Here is a 19,496-nt window from a genome sequence, read left to right as displayed (position 1 = left end):
TTCTTAAGTTCTAACCACTCAGGCCATTCCCCCTATGGGAAACAGGTTTTGTCCATAGTGGAGAGGGAGGCTGGGGCCCCATACCATCATCCAGCTCAGCACCAGTGTCCCCAGGGTCCCCATCCTCTGCTGCCTCCCCTTCTATCTCTGCTGGCTCCGAGTCCACATCTTCCTCCAGGTCATTCTCATCCAATGGGGCTGTAAGGCAGAGGTATTCCAGGAAAGGAAGAAAAGAAAAGACAGGAAAAGGATGTCTATGCAGGAGAAAGACGGGTTACTGGAGAAGAGAGAAATCCACTTGGATGGACGTGGGGAGTGCTCTTAAAGCAGTGTGGGTACTGAGGAGGGCCCAGGCCATTTTTCAATGTGAGTAGGGTCAAGTGGAAGGAGAAGAGCAGCTGAAGGCCTGGCCAGATTCCCTCTTTCCCATAGACTGTTTGCTTTAACAGTCTCAAGTCCAAGATGGTCAGAGGTAAAATGTCACTGCCTAGGCCCAACAGGCACCTAAATCAAGCTCCAGCAGTAACACTAGCTTCCAGCTATCAGTGCTTAAGTTCAGATACTTTCCTAACTACCTCTGAAGTCAGGGGTCATTTAATTCTCACAATGATACAATTTGAGGGATTGTTTCTTCCCTCTACCTTTGAGGGAGAGGATTCCACCCTTCCCACTGGTAGAAGCTGCAGCTTTTCTTGTGATAACTTAGAGAGAAACACTTTGTTAAAGAACAAGGGAGAAGAACTGAGGAGATATGTAAAGTTCCTTTTTTGGAGTCAAGAGTAGCCCTTTGGTGCTACAAAATGAAGCAAGGCACTCAATCACTTCATTTCTCCTAAGGAACCAGCCCCTAAACACACACACCACGCATCCCAACTCTGCATACTAAGAATCTGCACCTGCAAGAACAGTGGACTGTAAGAGAGAGCAGTGAGGAAAGCAACAAGTACTGTCTCAAGGATTCTGAGACAGTCCCCTGAGACTGATAGCACCCATCTGCCAGGGGTCCTCAGGGCTCCTTCTAGGGTTCCAAGCACAACCACCCTTCAGTCATTCCCCAAGGGGTTAATTTCAAGAAACAAAGTTATGCTTCGATTTGCATATAAGCCTGAGTCCAACCTGCCCGGCCCCCCTCAGCCCCTCCAGGCCCAAGGTAGGGGAAGGAGTACAGGAACTGGCTGTGGCACAGCTGGGGTAAATTCCTTAAATAAAGAATAAATAAATAGGGTAAATCCTCCCCACTTTTTTTTTAATAGGGAAAAGAATACACAAAATTAATTACATGTCTAAGGTATGGGAGTGCTAAACTCAGGTAAATTTCTTAAAAAAGCTGAATTGAAAATGAGAGAGGATAGAACACATAATAGCCATATGCCCTAAAATGAAGTTTTCTTCTTTACAGACCAAATTAGTGACTGCAGTCTAGTGATAGGATGTCAAGAAGCAATGTGCTGAAACAGTTTGAGCAGCCCTTTGAAACTGCTGATCATGTGGCAATTACATGAGTTTTATTCCTTAATAATTCTTTAAATTGAGCTGGATGCAGTGGTATATGCCTGTAATCCCAGTGACTTGGGAGGGTAAGATAGGAGAAACACACGTTCAAGGCCAGCCTCAGCAACTTAGCCAGGCTCTATGCAACTTAGTGAGGCTCTGCCTCAAAATAAAAATCTAAAAGGACTGGGGATGTAGTTCAGTGGTGAAGTGTTCCTGGATGAAGTCTGCGGTATAGGGAAAAAAAAATTCCTTAAGCTGTGTACTTATTTTTTATGCATAACTTTTAAGAGAGTGGTTCAAATTTAGTTTTTGTTGAAAGAGGTTTAGAATGGAGCAGACAGGCATTCCGGGGATGGTGGATACTGTCCAGAGTAAGTTCTAGGCTGGTGAACTGTGAATGCCAAGCCCTTCCCTCTGAGACATCAGAGCAACCAGCAAGCTGGCAATGCCAAGGTACCCTCTCCTGGGATGATAACATTTTCTAGGGAAAAACTATTCAGTTGCTTCTATAGGTCTGAGCAATCACATTGCTTTTGGCCACTGATGGAAGATAGTTCACCAAACACCAGGGAATGGGATTTATGAGGCAAACAAAAGCCTATCTAAAGCACCTAGGCCCCTTCTCAAATTGAGCTTTATACTTGGAAAGTCTGCTCATCATTGCACTATACCATATAAAGACCAAACCTACTCCAAATAGATCAGTGGGAACAGAATCTGGGCCTATCTGGTAAAGGGGGGGGGTCTTTTGTGACTAACATTATTTGCTTGAACAAATATGTGAATGCCTAGCATTTAGGTGGTAGAAGAGACACTGATATACTTTTGCTGGCAAGTAGGCTGGAAGCAAGCACAAAGACCACTCCATAGAACTCCCCAGCTTGCCCCAATTCCCTGGAATGGCCCGTCCCAGTCCTGATCCCTTGGTCCTTCATGTGGTTCTCCTATTTGGAGTTTCTACTAAGAAACCTCTACTGTTGAATCAGAAGGGTAAGGTTCTATACTTCTTGAAGTACCTTGAAAAGAACAATTATCACATACATCAAAAAATAAACATGGGAGAACTATCAATGCAGCAGTAGCAGATGCTGAAGGAGACGCAGCCTGAGCAATGAAACTGGCGAATGGAATCTAGGTTAAGATGAAGTGCAGGGTGATAGAAGCGGCCACACAAGTTGATGAGTTACACACTACAAAAGCCAGGAATTGCTGTTTATTTCAGGTGGCAGCTGGGAAGTGCCCCTTCCTCCACCTTATCCCTCTGTCATCTGGATGCACACTAACTAGAAATTCTCAGCAGCTCCTATGTCGAGGGCTGATGGCTCAGGGCCAGCTGAACCAGACACCCGATGGCATTCTTTCTCTTATACACTGGGAAGATTCCTCCTGACATTTATCTGTTTTTCCTGCTGCTGGTGAAGACAATAGGCTGGAATGGTAAGAGCCTGGTGGTTAAGATCCATGTGTGTCAGTCCTGCCCATCCTGGATGCAACTGCTAAGGCCATATTCCTCAGACAGCAGGCAATGCTGCCTCCCCTTCTAACAGTGTTGGAAAATATGTGTATGTCTTTGGTTGTTATACGACTAGGCTGGGAATGGAGACAGTACAACATTTGGAGGACAGAGGCCAAGGATAAACATCCTGCAATGGAAAGAACAGCCTGCCCAAAATTCACATAGACCCCCTCACTGAGAAATGTTTCCAGAAAAAATTTAGGAAAGACAACTAAGGTTTGCCAATTATCTTGTGGCATAAATAGTTGAAGAGACACCTGTAGCTTAGTATGTCCTGCTTGTACCCTCTTCCCTTAGCTGTATAATACCAGTCCTTTGCCCTCCCCTCCTTTCTGATAATTCTTGTAAATGCCCTCTGCCCCTGAGTCTTGACTGTTTCCTTCTGTGATATTTTGGTAGGTTTATGGAATTTTATTTTGATTCCTCTGTTTTCATACTCAATTACTACCTATTTTTTTTACATACTTAAACCTCAGTGCTAAAAAAGGTTCCTTTAGCTTTGGTCATTGTATCCAACCTCTATTAACGGAACAAGTTCTGTCTCCACTAATGTTCTCCTTCAATCTGCCCTGTAGAATGTGGGATGCACTTCTGGTCCATGCAAGGATGGGCTGCCTGAGTGAGGCATGCATGTGCCCCCACCCGCCTCTGGCTCCACCCTCGCATGCACCAGCGACAGGACCAGAGTTCTAGTGTTAAGGCACCAGCAGAGCTGCCTAAAGAGAAAGGTTATGGTGAGTGGGAAAAGATCAAACATCACCGACTACCTCCAGAGACCGTCTCCAGCCAGGCCTGCACTGCTGCACGGCGTATGGAAGGAAGGCCAGGCACTGAATTTAAAACAGACGATAAATACAAAGTTACACAGCAGTAAGCATTCCCAGTGAGGAGAGCTGTGGTCATTCATAAAGTCTAAAACAGAAAAGAAACTGAGCAGAGAGTGGTCTGTCTGGCATGGATGAGGGGTAATGATCCGCCATTATCCTGAGAGAAAACCCAAGGGAGGCTGCAGGATGCTCCTGGTCGATGCCGTAGGTCAGTCAGGTGCCCTGGTCAGCGGGGGCTCTCACATCAACTTCAGCATAGCTTCTGGGTATCTAAAGTCCTGCAAAAGCTGTTAACAGAGGCTGGTCTTACCTACAAGGGAAGAGTTGGGGGCTGGAAGGATAAAATAGTGTATTAAAGGCTAAGTTTCACGAGGGCAAGGAAGCATCCCTTTTGTATACCCAGAGCCTTGAAGGGTGTGTGGCCTGTAATAGGCACAAAGAATATGTGAAGCTACATGAGCCAGACAGAGGTGATGACCAAGGGTCCATATTGGAAGATGGGTAGGTGAGAGGAATGATATGCAGTCAATGAATCCTTCAACAGAGTCCTTTGTTTTCTATTATTGATATTCCTTAAAAGAAGCCAGAGGCCAGGTGCAGTGGCATGCACCTGGAGCCTAGCTGCTCGGGTGATTGAGGCAGAAGGAGTCAGAGACCAGCCTGAGCAACACAGTGAGACCCTGTCTCAAAACAAAACAAAAACCACTGAATAAGGTACGTTTTCATCTTATTGGGAAACAGAGACCAACTCACCTAACACCTGGAGTTGAAAATAATGCAGTGAATTTAGAAACCTCCCTGATATATATCTCTTCTTAATTTTACTTCTAAATATGCTTCCCTCTCCTCCTCCTGTCATACACAGTCACACTCAGACACACTCCATGAGGAAAGCACCAGCATGTTCTATAGAGTGGGCAAAGAAGACCCCAGCCGAGAAATATGGGGGACAGGAAGTGAATTCTCATTTTTCCCCAGGTCAAATTCAGTTTACTATTTTGCATTACTGGAGAAGGAGCCTGCAACCTCTTAATCCATAGAGAACTTTACATATCCTCAAATGAGAGTCAAGGACACTTGTCTGGGTTAACAGCAGAAAATGTAATGTTTTGTTGGGTTCTACTTTTGATCAAAATGGGAGGCTTTGGTCTTAGCAGAAAGGTCCTCTATAGCAACAGGAAGGAATGCAGGGATGAAAGGTGCTGACAGCAGCACATGGGATCCTGGGTCTTGAAGCAGTTACCTCTAGAAGTGGAAGATTCAGAGGTTGGGACCATTCTTTCTTCCTCCTCTTTCTCACGAATGTGTGTCCAGTGCACATCAGCCTGGATCGCCAAGGGATCTGCTGGATTTATTATCTGCTGTAGCCTGTGGTTCCCAGCTAATGTGCCAGGTTTAAGGGATGGAAATGACAGGGAGGGTAGAAGGAGAAAATAAACAGAAAAGGAGGGGATAAAACATCACAGGAAAGGAAACAGAAAGAAGAGTTACAGTATTTGCCAGGAGCAGTTTGAATAGAAAGAAGTAAAAATCAAGAACATGTGCTCACACGCATGTAACTTCTAGTCATTCAGTTCGGATTAGTCATTTTGAACTTCATGTGTACTATTAATTTCAGTGAAGAGAACCACACATTCCAACTCCAAATGCAGATTCTGCCGCCCTTTTCATCCTAAATGATTTTTGAGGGATCCAAATGCCAAGGTGGAGAAAAAGCAGATGACAACTGACTTCTGAAGGGCCATTCCTCCAAGAGTGATAAGAACTCAGGTTGATTACCTAGCACAGCATGAGGCCCTCTAGGTCATTCATGCCCCTTCTGTTGATTATACAGCAAAGTGCTTACCACCACTTGCCAAGCTGACCACTTCTGAGACTTCAGTCAAGTGACAACAGAAAGGTGGGATGGGACAGTGCCATTCTGCCACAAGCCAGTCAACTCACATAGGACTAAAATGTACTATGTTTATATTGTAGTTTTTGTTTTCTGCAGTAAGAGCTTCTACTAGAGAGAAAAAAGCCCCTTCCATAAGAAATCTTCTCATGCTGCATGCTGGGTCTGCCAGGGACACAGATGTTGGGGAGGATGGAGTTAGGGGAGGTAGCAGCTTAGGGAAGAAGCAGAACTCTATCTTGTGAAGTCCCCAAACTCCAGGAGTTTAGGGGTAGGGAGGAGACCCACACCTCTTTGCCCATCCCCCCCCAATCAAAACTATCAAAGCTCCTTTCCTTAAAATTCCATTTGGTATCCTACTGATCCCTCTGGACATGAGACCTGGTTTCTCAGTTAAATGAAGACTCACAGGCAGTCCTTTCAGCTTATTCTTGCTGACAGAGCCTGTGGAATCTGCATGCAATCCCTGCCTTGTGAAATCCCTATCATTAGGGCTTGCATCATGCTACACAGTGGGGTTAAGATAAAGGAATAGCTAGCAACTTGGAAGGAGGGGATACTACAGAAGGAAGGATGACTATTCAGGCAGCAAGAGCAGGTGCCATCAATCTGAAGGACTCTTCAATTCTTAGCAGGAGCCAGTGTCTATCTGTGAGTATATGTCACCCCTTCCTTCAATAATCTAACTGGACAACCTGGTTTTAGTTTTGTGACAACCTCTGATTTGGATTGGAAGAACCAATAAGATCACCAATGTGGATGCTGACCTATGCTATCAATGTGGGGTATTAGCCCCTCATGGGCTCCCTTACTGGAGCTGCTGATCTCTATAGACTGAAGGACTATTTGCAAGGACTGTTTATCTGCCTTTATGGTACTGGAGGGGGCCGAATTACAGCAACACCTCCAAACAGCTCAGATTTAGGCCTGGGGAAGATAAGTCAAAAGAAAAGAGGCAGGACCTTTCTTTACCTTCTAAGCAACAAGGGAAGAGAGTGAGTCTTCTCCCTGAGTAATGTTCTGCTTCCTGTTACCACATGCAGCCTTGGGGATTTATCAACAGCATGAAGCCAGCACTTCTTTCTTTCTCAGAGAAATGTTTAAAGGCACCTGTGGTGGTGGTGACAGAAGAGCTGTGGCCGCATTGTAAGATTTTCTGCATTAGAGAAGAAACTGAATCTTAACTGGATAAGGAGAAATTGCAGAAAAACCCACAGGGATAGAAATGGGGCCATATTCCATTTCTGGAATATGCTATTCTCTACTTTGTCTGGGAAGGCTGGGCCCAGAGACAGGTGCCCAGCTAGATATGTGCAGCATAGCTCTAAAAAGCACAGATCTTTTCATGTGGGACCTGCTCTTGGAGGCAAATTTTGGATGGCTGCTAGGGAGCCAGGAGAGAAGGTGGGCAGGGGAGCGAAGTGGGTACCTTTACAAGTACCCGTTTCTTCTTCCTTTGAGAGATGCTGGAGCCACTGGCCTTGCAGGAGTTCTCTGTCCCAGGGGCAATACTCCCCTTCTACAGCAGGGGGAGCCAGACACCCACAAGCAGCATCAAGAATCCCGCAGGGGGACAAATGGAGAGAAAAGGGAACGGAAAGGAGGAAAAAAAATAGAAAGCAGAGTTATCTTCAGTGACAAGATAGTAGCATCCTGTCACTGCCTACACAGGTGTGGAAGTCCACTGCTCAGAAGACATACTCCAGGCTGGGAACACAAGGTTCCCACCTGGAAATGTCTAGAGTTTGACTGAATATTTTAGTATGTGTTTCTCTAGCTAAGGCCCCAATTCCCTATAGGTCTGGTCTTAACATTTAAGTCCAAGCCCAGAAGTTAGTCTTCATAAGGGGAAAGTGGGCTAAACTCTCCTGAAAATGGAAAAAAGCTCTGACTCTAAGCTGTGTTGAAGCTAAAAGGCATTAAGCATAATAATCACACAGAGATAATGAAGCAAATAAAATACCTTCCCCCTGCATCAACTACCTCCTCTAATTAGGGGAACATGGAGGCAACTCTGGACCAGTGTGGCTCCGCAGACATGGCAGAATGAGAGAACTCAGGCTCTAGCCAGGGCCTAGCTCCTTCTTGCACAGACCTACTCAAGGCTCATAAAAAATTCTGGGCGGGGAGTATAGGCTGTAAAGCATACTGCCTTGTAAGTCCTGGTCCAGCCTTGGTCTCCACTTTCAGAGGGGCGAGTGCAGGAGTACAGGGAGAGAAACTCCACAGGGAAGTTTCTGAGGAAGTGCCCTGACCCTGACCACTCAAGTCCAGGGTCTCATGATTAGGGTGTTATCCTATCCTCACCACCTCTTTATAGTTGTCTTAAACTGCACAGGTGTCAGGTCTGGCTTGTGAACCACAGCCCTGTCTGTGAAGGGCTTAAATATTACAATGTCAGAGGAAATGGTCCCTGGGATGGGCCTGGGTAGTGAGCACATCGAATTTCAGAAGAAGCAGAGATAAGTCCCAGCACAGCAATCATGTACCAACTCCACTGTGCCCACACTGTTCAGAATTTAATCTGTTCCTCTGACTCCTGGGGAGAAACTGGGGCTTAGAAATTAGAAGGCCCATGTCCTCCTATCCGTTGGTCCTGAGTCCCCAGGACAGAAAGTAAAGACCTCCGCAGGGGAGTCAGGTCTCTACCTGTGCTGCTTCCTTCCTCACCTCCTACAGGACCTCTGTACAGCTAGGGCTGGGAAAGAATGACCCTCTCTTTCTAAAATTCAGCAAGTTCATCATCATCACTCAAGGTTACATAGAGCCAGAGAGAGGGACAAAATTGAAAAAAACCTTGAGTTTAAGAGAATTATTTCAGAACCAACCAGGATGACTGAATTCTGCAATTAAGATGCTCTTTTTCAGGATTTCTGGCCCCACAATGTTATTCTTTTCTTTTTGTTTTGTTTTGTTTTTTTCTGGTGCTGGTGCTTGAACCCAGGGCCTTGTGCATGCAAGGCAAGCACTCTACCAACTGAGTTATGTCCCTAGCCCCCAACAATGTTATTCTGAGTATCACTGACAGCACCCTGTCTGGTGGGCATCTAGCTCAAAGCAGTCTTCATTACTCAAGATCAGAAATCAAGGATTCCTCTAGGAAGCTAAATTCCCTTGTTTTATTACAATCAATGTCTATAACTGAAACTAAAGGACTTAGGAGGCGGAAATGAGAAGAAGACAGGAATGAGTAGGCTAATTAGGTCAAAATCCTTAGATTGGCCCATATTTTCTACTTCCAATTAAAAATTTGAATTTGCACCAGGGACATTATTCCCACAGTGGCCTGTCTGCCCGATTTGGTATCCTTCCTCTGCCCCTGTACCTAAGGTCAGGAAGCAACAGGAAGGATTATTTTGAAGCTCTGTGGGAGGTGTCCATGTGACTCCAGCCAATTAAACCTGTCACTCTCATACATGAGACAGATTATTTCAGAGGGACAGGGTCAGGGTTAGGAGAAGAGACTTTTTTCTGACCTTCACTGGACTCCTCCTCCTCTTCGTCATATTCTTCCTCCTCTTCTTCTTCATATTCCTCTTCCTCCTCCTCTTCTCCCTCCCCAGGTTCAAAGCTCTTGGAGGCCTCTAACTCTTCCTCACTCCTCCCTTTCAGAAGAGCGTGGATCCTTACAGCTTCCTTCCAAGGAACACCACCCAGGTCAGAAGTGGGCAGCTGCTCCTCCTCCTCTTCCTCCTCCTCTTCTTCCTCCATTTCTGACTCGGAACTGCTATGAAGATAACCACACAAACCAAGTGAGGGAATGCCAGGAAATTGAGAAGGGAAGATTCAGTGCCACAGTTGGAGGCAATATGTCCCAGCAAAGCACCTGTCAAGTGGGAGGGAACATAAGAATGGAAAGAGGGTGACAAATAGGGCAGGATGAATTACATCTGTAAGTGAACATTTACATGGACCCACACAAGCAAAAAAGCCCAGCCTGGTGGGGCACAACAGGCTAGTAAACACCATGACCACTGGGTAAGTGTTCACAGAGGACCTGGAGAACACAGCAGGGGACAGTGGACTTGTTTTTCTATAAACACATAACCCTTGGAATTGAGAGAGAAGAGAAAGTCCTCTTTCACCTTGACCCACCATCTGGTTTGAAGAACTCGGTTCTAACTTGATTCAGGTCAGTCAGGAGCCTTTTGTGAGAACCATAGGTGTGAGGGAGAAAGAGAAGGTGCCCTAAGACGCTGAAATAAACACAGTGCCTTGCAGTCAGTGTGGGGAGTGTGTATGTGCTGGGGCAGGGGCTGGGGGAAGAAGCAGCAGATCCAATTTCATGGTGTTCCTTGAGACCTCACAATGTGCCAATCCCAGAGCTGCATATTGTGGGGAACACAAAGGTAAAAAGGCAGTAAATGCCTTGCCCACTGCACAGCTGAAGCAAAAAAACCATCAGGAGAGGACCCAACCCCCTGCAGTCATCATCATGCCTGACAACCTGCTACATTCTCCACATCTGTATCCTTCACAGAACAAGGCCAGCTCAGCTTGCAACAGAAGCAGTGCTATGTGCAAAACTTATGTGAACCTGACCACTGCCCTTTAGGATGATCCCTCTTTGCCCTGGGGAAGGAAGCAGTATAACAGGCAGGACACGAATAAAATTCCACCCCCCACAGTGGTATGGGCTCAAATGGAGAAGTTTCCAGGCCTGTTTCACAGTCTGATAGTTCCTAAAGAATCTTTTTCAGTAGAGACTTTGCCTGTGGTGAGAAGTGTATACTTAATTGGATCGAAGAAAATGTGGCTTTCATAATAAAGCACTGGACCAAACTCTGGATGATAGAGCCCCAAGCTCCAGAGGCATCAGGCATGAAGTGGGTTTAGTTTCAGCTTCCTATTAAGGTGCAGTCCTCTCTCTATCCAGGGAAGACTTTCTCATAGCTCATTTGTGTTTGAGAGTGAGGAAGCCAGTGAACAGACCCAGATGAAGACAATAACGTTCAACATGGATGCTTCCGGTACTGTGTGGGGAAGAATCTTATCCAAAGAGAGGTCTAGCCTTGTCCTTGTCCTTGTGAAGTAAATTCTGACCCCCTGGACTATTCTGATTGAGGTCTTTGGTAGACAGTCTAATTAATATTGGGATCTAGGTTGAGGGCTGGTCACATCCCAAAGTCAGCTGGGGGACAGTCATATAAAAGAGACCAAAGTTGTGATTTCAGGTGGGGGTACTGGGTTACTTGGTATATGTTGACTTAGAGACTGAGATACATGTGAACTATCAACCAGTCATTGCCTATGTAATGGAGTCCAATAAAAATTCCTAACAGCCAGGCTTGGGTGGTGAATTCTTCGATGGGTACTGACATACATCAATACCAAGAAGCAACGCTCTCCTGATTCTATGAGGTAGAACAACAAAAGCCCTGAATTTCATAGTTTTCTGCAGTCTACCATATGTATATTTTCCCCTGGCTAGTTTTTAAAACTGCATCTTTTCCTTGTAATAAACCACAACTGTGAGTATAATTGCTTTCAGGGAGTTCTGTAAATCCTTCTGGCAAATTATTGAACCTGAGGGTCATCACATCACATCAGAATTTGTGACTGGTAACAGAAGTGAGGGTGGTCTTGGCCTCATTCCCTCTTATCTGCCTCCTAACTTCTCACAATGCCACATTGGCTTTGCTACTGTGACCTTCAGTTTATTACTTATGCTCTCTGAGCCATGATTTTCTAATTTGTCAGGATGTCTTGAAATACCTCCCCTCAGGCACGTTCTGATGGATCATTGACTTTCATCATGCCTGCATTATACTTTGGGGCTCTAGCTATTCATCTATTTGTTTATTTAGCTATACAATTTTTCAATCATTCATTAATTCAATAAACATTTTTGAGCACCCACTAAAGCTAAGCCAGTGGATATAGAAATAAAAAGCTGTGTCCTTCCAGTGAGTCTCACTTTACTCATTTGTTCATCCAACTAAAATTTATTGTCTTTTACTTCTAATGTACTTGCTAAACGTGCAGAAACATAAAAGTGATCCAAAAAAAGCTCCTTATTCTCAAAGACAGATAAGATGCAAACACATCATGATAAAGTAAGGTAGATTGAGAGTGTGGTGTGACTGAGGGCTGGAAGGTAGCAGGTTAAAGTACACAAAAACTTGGCCCATGCCTGTAATCAATGGTACCTGGGAAGCTAGGACAGAAGGGTACCAAGTCCACAGCAAGCCTTGGTAAATTAGTAAGATCCTGTCTCAAATAGGTTAAATGAGGTGTGACCTCAGGGAGTCTGTCCCTGTTCCCTTCCTCTTCTTCTCTAGACTACTTCCTGGCTACCATTCTCTTCCATCATGATGTTTTTGCCTTGGAGCTAGTCAACCATAGTCCAAATCCTCTGAAGCCAAAATAAAAATTTCCTCTTCTGAGTTGTTCTTGTCAGTTGTTCTTGTCTCACTGTTGGTCTTAGCAACAAAAAGTTGACTAAATATATTGTTTGCCCCACACCTCTGTGTTTTTGTTAGTTTATTTTCTTATTAACATATCATTACACATCTTTCAAAGATAAAATAAGGATAAGGAGGCTTCTACGCTCATCTTAAATCTTTGGTGGGCAGAGGGAAGGCCATGCTGTCCCTTCCTCAAGGCTGAGTGCAACCAGGGACTTGTTTAAGGCTGCCTTAGTAGTTAGTGGACTGGAAGGAACGGTGTTACAGCTTCCTGGGAGAGGGGGGCCTTAGTACAGCCTTGTCCTCGCCCTAAGCAGTGTCATGAGGATGGCTGCACTGTGCACAATGCAGGCATTGAATAAATCCCTTGTGATGATGACAATGAGGCCCCACTTATAGCTATTAGTGCCACTCTGGCTGGTTTTACGACAGCTCAATGATCGCGGGAGTGCAGTAAATGAGGCATGGAGTATGAAAGAAAGCAAAATATTCAATCCTTGCCTTTCTTCATAAGTTACATGCTTAGCCCACTTCCAAGAGGCAAAATGCTACTTGTCCCTGGACATCTCAGGGAGGCTAACCAGACTCCCTCTCCATGTAAAGGACAGAGAAAATCTGAAAGGTGCTGCCAACTGCTCCCTTCCATGCCATTATTTTCATAGACTACTACTCAAGGTAGTCTCTGGGGCTGATCAGGCCCCTAACCTCATGAAAGATTCGCAGTGTAACTACAGCATCTCAAGGCTTATTTTACATTCTCTGGCTGACCCCAACTCCTGAATCTCTCTGGACCTGGGTTGTTGAAACTGGAGGAAAGGAAGGAGAAATAGATCCCTTGGACTATAGCCTAGAAAATTTTGCAGTGGAAAGGATTCTTATAGGGGGGAAGCAATACATACAACTAACATCTCCCTTCTTCTAGGAAAAAAGGATTAAAAAAAAAAAAAAAGCTATTCTAAAGATACAGCTTCCTGGGAGAAATGTGGCTTGGAAAATCTAGTTATCAAGATAAGCTTTCCCGGGCTGGGATGAAGCTCAGTGGCAAAGTGTCTGCCTTGCATTCGTGCAAAGCCCTGGGTTTGACCCCTAGTTCCAAAAAAAAAAAAAAGGATAATCTTTCCTTCACAGCAGGTATCCATTTTTTGTCCTGTAACAATATGGTGTCCTGTGGGTTGCTTAGGGTCTGTCTCTCCACCAGGACCGCACTCTCTCTCACAGCAGGGACAGGGCTGCTTTGTTTGCTGGAGTACTTATCACAGGGCTTAGCAGAGTCAAGATGGGCGGAATGCCCAGGGACCACAAGCAGGAAGGTCAAGGCAGGCTTTCCCTAATTTCAGAACTATCACAGATATCTTGGGATCCCCCTTGGCAAAGCCTGGTCAAAAGGAGCTGATCCTTTCAGTTAAAAGAATATTCAGAAAAAATTCTCCCTGAGATAATATATATCCAACTACGCATCTTGAAGTACCTTCCCTAAGTTTTCCCTCAGGTAGTTTCTCTTTGAGAAATTGAGGGGACTGGCTGGAGGAAACAAAACTGATGAACACATGGACTAGATTGTAAAAGACAAGGTCTGCTCAACTTAACTGAGCTAAGCAAAGGTTTTGCTGTGGTCAGGAAGGAAAGATCCAAGGACAATAATAATGGTGAAGGACAGTAATACTGAAGGTCGACTGAGCCCCGAGGATAGCCATGCAGCATGTGGCATTTCTTTGCTAAATTTTTTATTTTGTTTTTTTGCTACACACACTAGGCAAGTGCTCTAGTGCTGAGCCACAACCCCAGTCCCAAGATTTTTTTTTTTTTTTTTAAATCATTGTAAATTTTCTTTCTTTTTTTTTAAAAGGCACTTCCTTTGTATTTGCTCACTTAGCTATTCAGCTACTCTAGGGCACAGCTACTATTAGAAAGGTTGAATGTCCCCTAACTCAAAAATTCAAAAGCTAAAACTCGAGCACTTTTCATGATGTTCAAAAAGTTTTGGCTTTTAGAGTTTTAGATTTCAGAGTTTTAGATTAGAGATGCACAACTGGTAAAGTCTATGCCAATACTCCAAAATAGAAAAACCTGGAAATATGAAATCCAATGTTTCAGATGAGGGATACACATCTTGTATTTTTTCCCAGTTTTTCTTTTTGGTACTAAGGATTGAACCCAGGGGTGCTCTACCACTGAGCTACATTGCCATTCTTTTTTATTTTCTATTTTGAGACAGAGTCTTGCTAAGCTGCCCAGGCTGGCCTTGAACTTAATAAGATCCTTCCTCAGCCTCTCAAGTCACTGGAATGACAGGCATGCACCATCACATATGGTTATATTTTCCATATATATATATATATATGTTGTTGATAGACTTTATTTATTTATATGTGAATTCTGCATGGGGCATCACCTGAGAATCAAACCCAGTGCCTCACACATGCCAGGCAAGTAGGCTACTGCAGAACCCCAGCCCTAGCCCATTTTCCCCATTTTTAAAAAATGAGAAACTGCAGCCTAAGGAGGTTGGTGTGAAGAGGATTCAGGATTCCCAGCAGCCTCCACACCACACACCACATTGTGCACTCTTTGGTGGTTCTTCAAGAACCCAAGAATGCTTTGGTAATAGCAGCTGTCAGGGTGGCAACCCCAGGAAATGGATCATGATCCTGTTCTCTGGTGGCCTGCATTTTCCTTGAAAAGGCAAGGATGGGAACTAAGGCAGGCTCCATTGTGCATGAGGCAGAATTCTGCATGGGGCATCACCTGAAGCTACAGGGTGGTTTTCAGAGAGAAACAGGTATCACAATTTTTACTCTTTAAGTTGAGCTTCTCCTAATGAGAGAACTGCAATACACTCTCTGGCTCAATCACACTCCTAGCTCCCACTCACCCTGACAACTGTGAGAACACAGTAAAGCATCAGAAGCAGATGTCTAGAGAAGATGTACATTGCCCAGTGATCTTCACATGGTGGAAATCTTATGTGTGCTCTACCTAGCATCCTGCTCAGCAGTAGCTCATGCTACTATCTGTGCTGGAAAAGAATATGTATGTGCATATATATAGAGAGAGGGGGGGGGAGGGGGGCAAGAATTCCCATGTATTCATGGTCAACCTGTCAACCTTGAGGGAGTACCTTTTTTCTTTGTGGTCTTATTCTGATGGAGGGCTGGCCAATTTGGACTGGACTGCTGATGACTTTGGAGAAGTCTTCTGTGACCTTGGTTGTCCCATCCCAGAGCACATCTGTCTGTTCTAGTACTGATTAGTACTTTAGAACCACAGATCTGAACACACTAAAGTTGCCAGCAGATGGGTACTGCATCAGCTGTCTTCCTTGTCTGTGGCAAATTCTTTGGGTCAGGGTAATGAAAATTATAGAGCTGGATCTCCTTCCTCTTTTGTCACCTGGTCTTGCTATATAGAAAAATACATATGCCACTTCTAGACTGTTCTCCAGAAGATAGGCTCCCACCTTGCCTGCAAAGAAGGGTCAGGTAGCTACTTAGACCTGGGTTCAGAGTCTGTGATAAGGTTTAGGACGTTTACCACTTGAAGTCTGATTTTAAGACTCACCTTAAAAAAAAAAAAAAAGTCTCACCTAGGATGCCTGTGAAAACCAGACATTCGCAACCTACACTAGAATGAGAGGGCCTTGACATTACTTTTTTATCAAATGCCCCAGATGTTTATCATAATGGCAATTTGGAAATCTCAGAGCAGCAATTCACAGGGTGGTTACCTGATGACAGCACCCCTTGATAACTATTTTAAAATGAAAATTCTTTGATTTTACCCTAGATCCATGGAATCAGCACTCAGTCCAGCAACCTGTGCTTTAGCAAGCGCCCTGGGTGGTTATGATGTATGGAAAGTCAACAATGCCCTAGGGCAGGGTGAGCGAGCCAAACCCAATTTCTGGCATTTAACTCCTCTTTTTAAGAAAACCAATTCAAGAGTCCCTGGCCCTGCCCCAACTAGAGAGGGACACCTGCATTGTGAATGGACCTACAAGGTAAAAAATAGACAGTAAAGTAAATGCTGACATTGGATGTAGCAGCCAATGGGTGCCAGGCATTCTGTTGGTTTTATTTGATTTAATCTTCAAAATAAACCTATGAGGCAATGTCCTTTGCTGATGAGAAAAATGAGGCATAGAAAGGCTAAATAACTTGCCCACAACCAGTAATTGGTAGAGCCGGGCTTCAAGTCTAGATCTGTTTATCTCTGATGTTTTCAACCATGTTCTGAAATATGAAACCATGCTGTTTCCCACAGCAGATGCCTGAGTTGAGTTCTCTGAACCTGTGAAAAATGTGTTCCTGGGTTGGACTGGATAATACCTTAAAACTAAGTCATTTCTCATCATCGAATCTAACATGTCATCAAGAAAGGCTAAGGGCTGAAAGCTCACCTCTTCTGTGTTTGGTGTTATAGAAGATGGAAACAACACATGGCCCATTTCCTGCATCTTACTGCTTTTCCCTAGAGAAGACAAAATCTATAGCTACTTTCTCTGGGCCTCTCACTGAGACAACTTTCTTCATTATGTGCGGCATCTGAAGCTGATTTATTACTATTTTAAATTTTTTTCCTTTTTCTAAAAGGCTATTTAAATTTTTTTTTCCTTTTTATTTTTGTAGTGCTGGAGATTGAATCTAGAGCCTTGCAGATGCTAGGCAAGTACTCTACTGCTGAATCACTTCTCCACTTCCCCAGCCTTTGCTTTTTTTTTTTCAATTTGAGTTTAAACTAATGGGGGCATTTGTTGCTGGCTGATTTTATGTCTGACCCAAGGTCTGCTTAAGGGTTCATCATGTACTTGGATGTATGGGATCTCCCCTCCTCACTGTGATGTTGGCAACACAGGCATTGTGTGGATCTCCCTTCTGTGAGCATTGGAGGGTAGGGTATGTCTCTGGATAAGAGGCAGAACTATGTGACAATGATGTGCAATTATTGACAGCTTCAGAACTGCAGGTACCAAGAGAAAGGCTGCCCCTGAAATGCACAAAAAGGCTGTTTGCAGAGTCAGCCTAAGTAGTGGTTCACCCAGTTTGTCTGTAGTATGCCTGGGGAGTGAGATATAGCTGAACACAGCTCTGCCCAATGAACACTTTCTGAGAAATATTCAGAGGCCTTGAAAAAAAAAAAAAAAAAAAAAAAACGCACTGCTTTCTTTAACTCCACACATCCCTTCATCACAGCTAGATAAAAAATGCCAGTATCTGATTCAAATATTTTCAAAGGTCAACCAGAAGCCTCCACCCATCCGGGGCTGCAGCTAGGGCTCTGATCCAGAAGCCCTGCAGGATAGTCTGGCCTATGATAATTTTGCCCCTTCTTTTTTATCTTCTGTTCTCTTTCAGTACCCATCCTTCTCCAGTGACACCTGAAAGAGGCAACAGATGCAGGGACTTCTCTGGGGGTTGGAGTGTATGTCGCACCCAAAGGGATCAAACAGAATTAAACACAGGGATGGGCTAAGCATAAGACGCTTGCATGTGGTCTCTGGCATGCAAGGTTTCTGCCCTTCTCTTTACCCACAGAAGACAAAAGAACACTAGAGAAGTGAGGTGGCTTCCTTAAGGCTATGCAGTGAATTCAGGACTAATTCAACCCTAGTGCTATTTCCATGAAACTTCCTACCTTTAAACAACCATTTGAGGACAACAAAATATGACTTATCTCTTGTCTATTACCTTTTCAATGATTAACAAAGTGCTAAAGACATGGAATATGAAGTAAATCTTACGAATGTGATCCTTACGGGCCCTGCCCTACCTAGTTATAGACACCTATACCGTGCAAAGGCCTATAAGGTACTATATTAATAATAATAGTAACTGCTGATGTTGATTTAGAAATAAGAACCTAAATGGAACACAGGGAAGCAGGGAAAACAGGAAGAATCCTAGGCCTGAACCCAGAAAACCTAATTTGGGATCTCAGCTTTAGTCTTACCTATAAGGTGACAAAATATGCTTTTGTCTATCTCATAGGTCCCATGAGGGTGATCAAATGCACATGATCAGCATCATGCAAAATAACCCACAAGCACTTACATGTGCCAAGTATTGTTTTAAACACTTTATACCAATCTTCTCCTTTAATCCTTCTACCAATTCTGTGAGGAAGGCACTAATATTATCTTCATTTTACAGATGAAGAAACTAAAGCATATACGGGCTATTGCCTAGGTTTCCACAGCTGGAAAGAAGAAGATTCAAGATTCCAACCCAGAGAGTCTGATTTAGACCTATGCTGCCCTCCCCAGCAAAGTGGAATGAATATTCCTTTGGAGGTTGTGGTGAGACCACTGCCCTGGGGTAGCTGGGCAAGCCACAGGCGCAGGCTGACCTGCTGGCCACGTCCTCTTCGGTGCCCTTGTCTAGTATGCTGCTCAGGTTGTGCTCGGCTTGTGTTTCCTCAGGTACCTCTTCCAGCTCCTCTGCTCGTTTCACAGACCGGTGGTAGTTCTCCAGTTCGATTCTCTCAGGAGTGCCCCTCAGCCTCTTGGCAATGCTAGGCTCCTCCAGGCCATTTACACTCGAACCTGCAAGGCAAGCAAAGAGGCAAAGTCTTGATGACACAATACGGGCACTGAACTCAACATCTAGGTATACAAGGCAGCCACCACGCATTTCCATGAAAGGATGGACAGTCCTCATATGACGTCAGAACATAGGGTGGGTTGAAAGCCAAGGCTGGTAAGGATGCTGACATAAAAGTGGAAGAACTGCCCTATATGGAAGAAGCAGACTGTATATCCACATCTGCTCTGTATCACCCCAAACCTCTGGCCAGGTTGAAAAAAGAGACCAGGTAACTGGTGACAGTGACTGGGTGGGCTAAAGGAGATGTGGGCTAGACCTTTGGGTAGCTGTTTTCACTGCCAGGAGCTACTTGGCTCTAAAGCAGCTTTCCTTCTAACAGCCTCAGGCCCCCACAGGGATGATCTGGGATCCAGTCAAGGTTCATGCACTGTTTAGCTGACTTCAAGGCACCCGGGCTAGCTGTTTCGCAGACCTTCTCATGCTGTGAATTTGTCTGTCTCCCATGGCCATTCGTGGTAAACAATGTAGAGAGTAAGAATACCACATGGATGATGTTGTGCTTCTCTGCTGTGGTTATTCAGCTTTACCATATGGGTAAAGTGGTATTCATCATCTCTCCAACACAAAGGCACAGTTTCCTCTCTAAATATCACTCATGTATGGGGTGATATTCAGAAACTATAGGAGTACCTGCCCTAGCATTCTTCCATCTAGTTGTCTGAAAGTCTGTTGATCTTTTCCTGAATCAGTGTACTGGGGTCAAAAAAAAGGTTATTTTCATAATTCTGTCATTCTTACTGCATTGTCAGTCTTTTTTTT

The 19,496-nt window shown here is 44.4% G+C and overlaps 1 protein-coding gene across 16 annotated transcripts in view; it reads right to left on the bottom strand.

Moving 5' to 3' along the window:
• Positions 1–19,496, bottom strand: part of Mical3 (microtubule associated monooxygenase, calponin and LIM domain containing 3) — a 210,628-nt gene that overhangs the window by 34,975 nt on the left and 156,157 nt on the right. For 8 of the 16 annotated variants that reach the window (XM_076853912.1, XM_076853916.1, XM_076853914.1 and 5 more), the window contains 6 exons: positions 18,481–18,676; positions 9,208–9,458; positions 7,161–7,250; positions 5,081–5,218; positions 3,778–3,840; positions 85–198 (listed from right to left, as the gene is read on the bottom strand). In XM_076853912.1, coding sequence (XP_076710027.1) covers positions 85–198; positions 3,778–3,840; positions 5,081–5,218; positions 7,161–7,250; positions 9,208–9,458; positions 18,481–18,676 — 852 coding nt within the window. The remainder of the gene's footprint in view (positions 1–84; positions 199–3,777; positions 3,841–5,080; positions 5,219–7,160; positions 7,251–9,207; positions 9,459–18,480; positions 18,677–19,496) is intronic. The other 8 variants (XM_076853913.1, XM_076853915.1, XM_076853917.1 and 5 more) reach the window with 8 other exon arrangements.

The sequence above is a fragment of the Callospermophilus lateralis genome, chromosome 4, assembly GCF_048772815.1.
Source record: "Callospermophilus lateralis isolate mCalLat2 chromosome 4, mCalLat2.hap1, whole genome shotgun sequence".
NCBI lineage: Eukaryota > Metazoa > Chordata > Mammalia > Rodentia > Sciuridae > Callospermophilus > Callospermophilus lateralis.
This window is presented reverse-complemented; position numbering and strand designations above follow the sequence as displayed.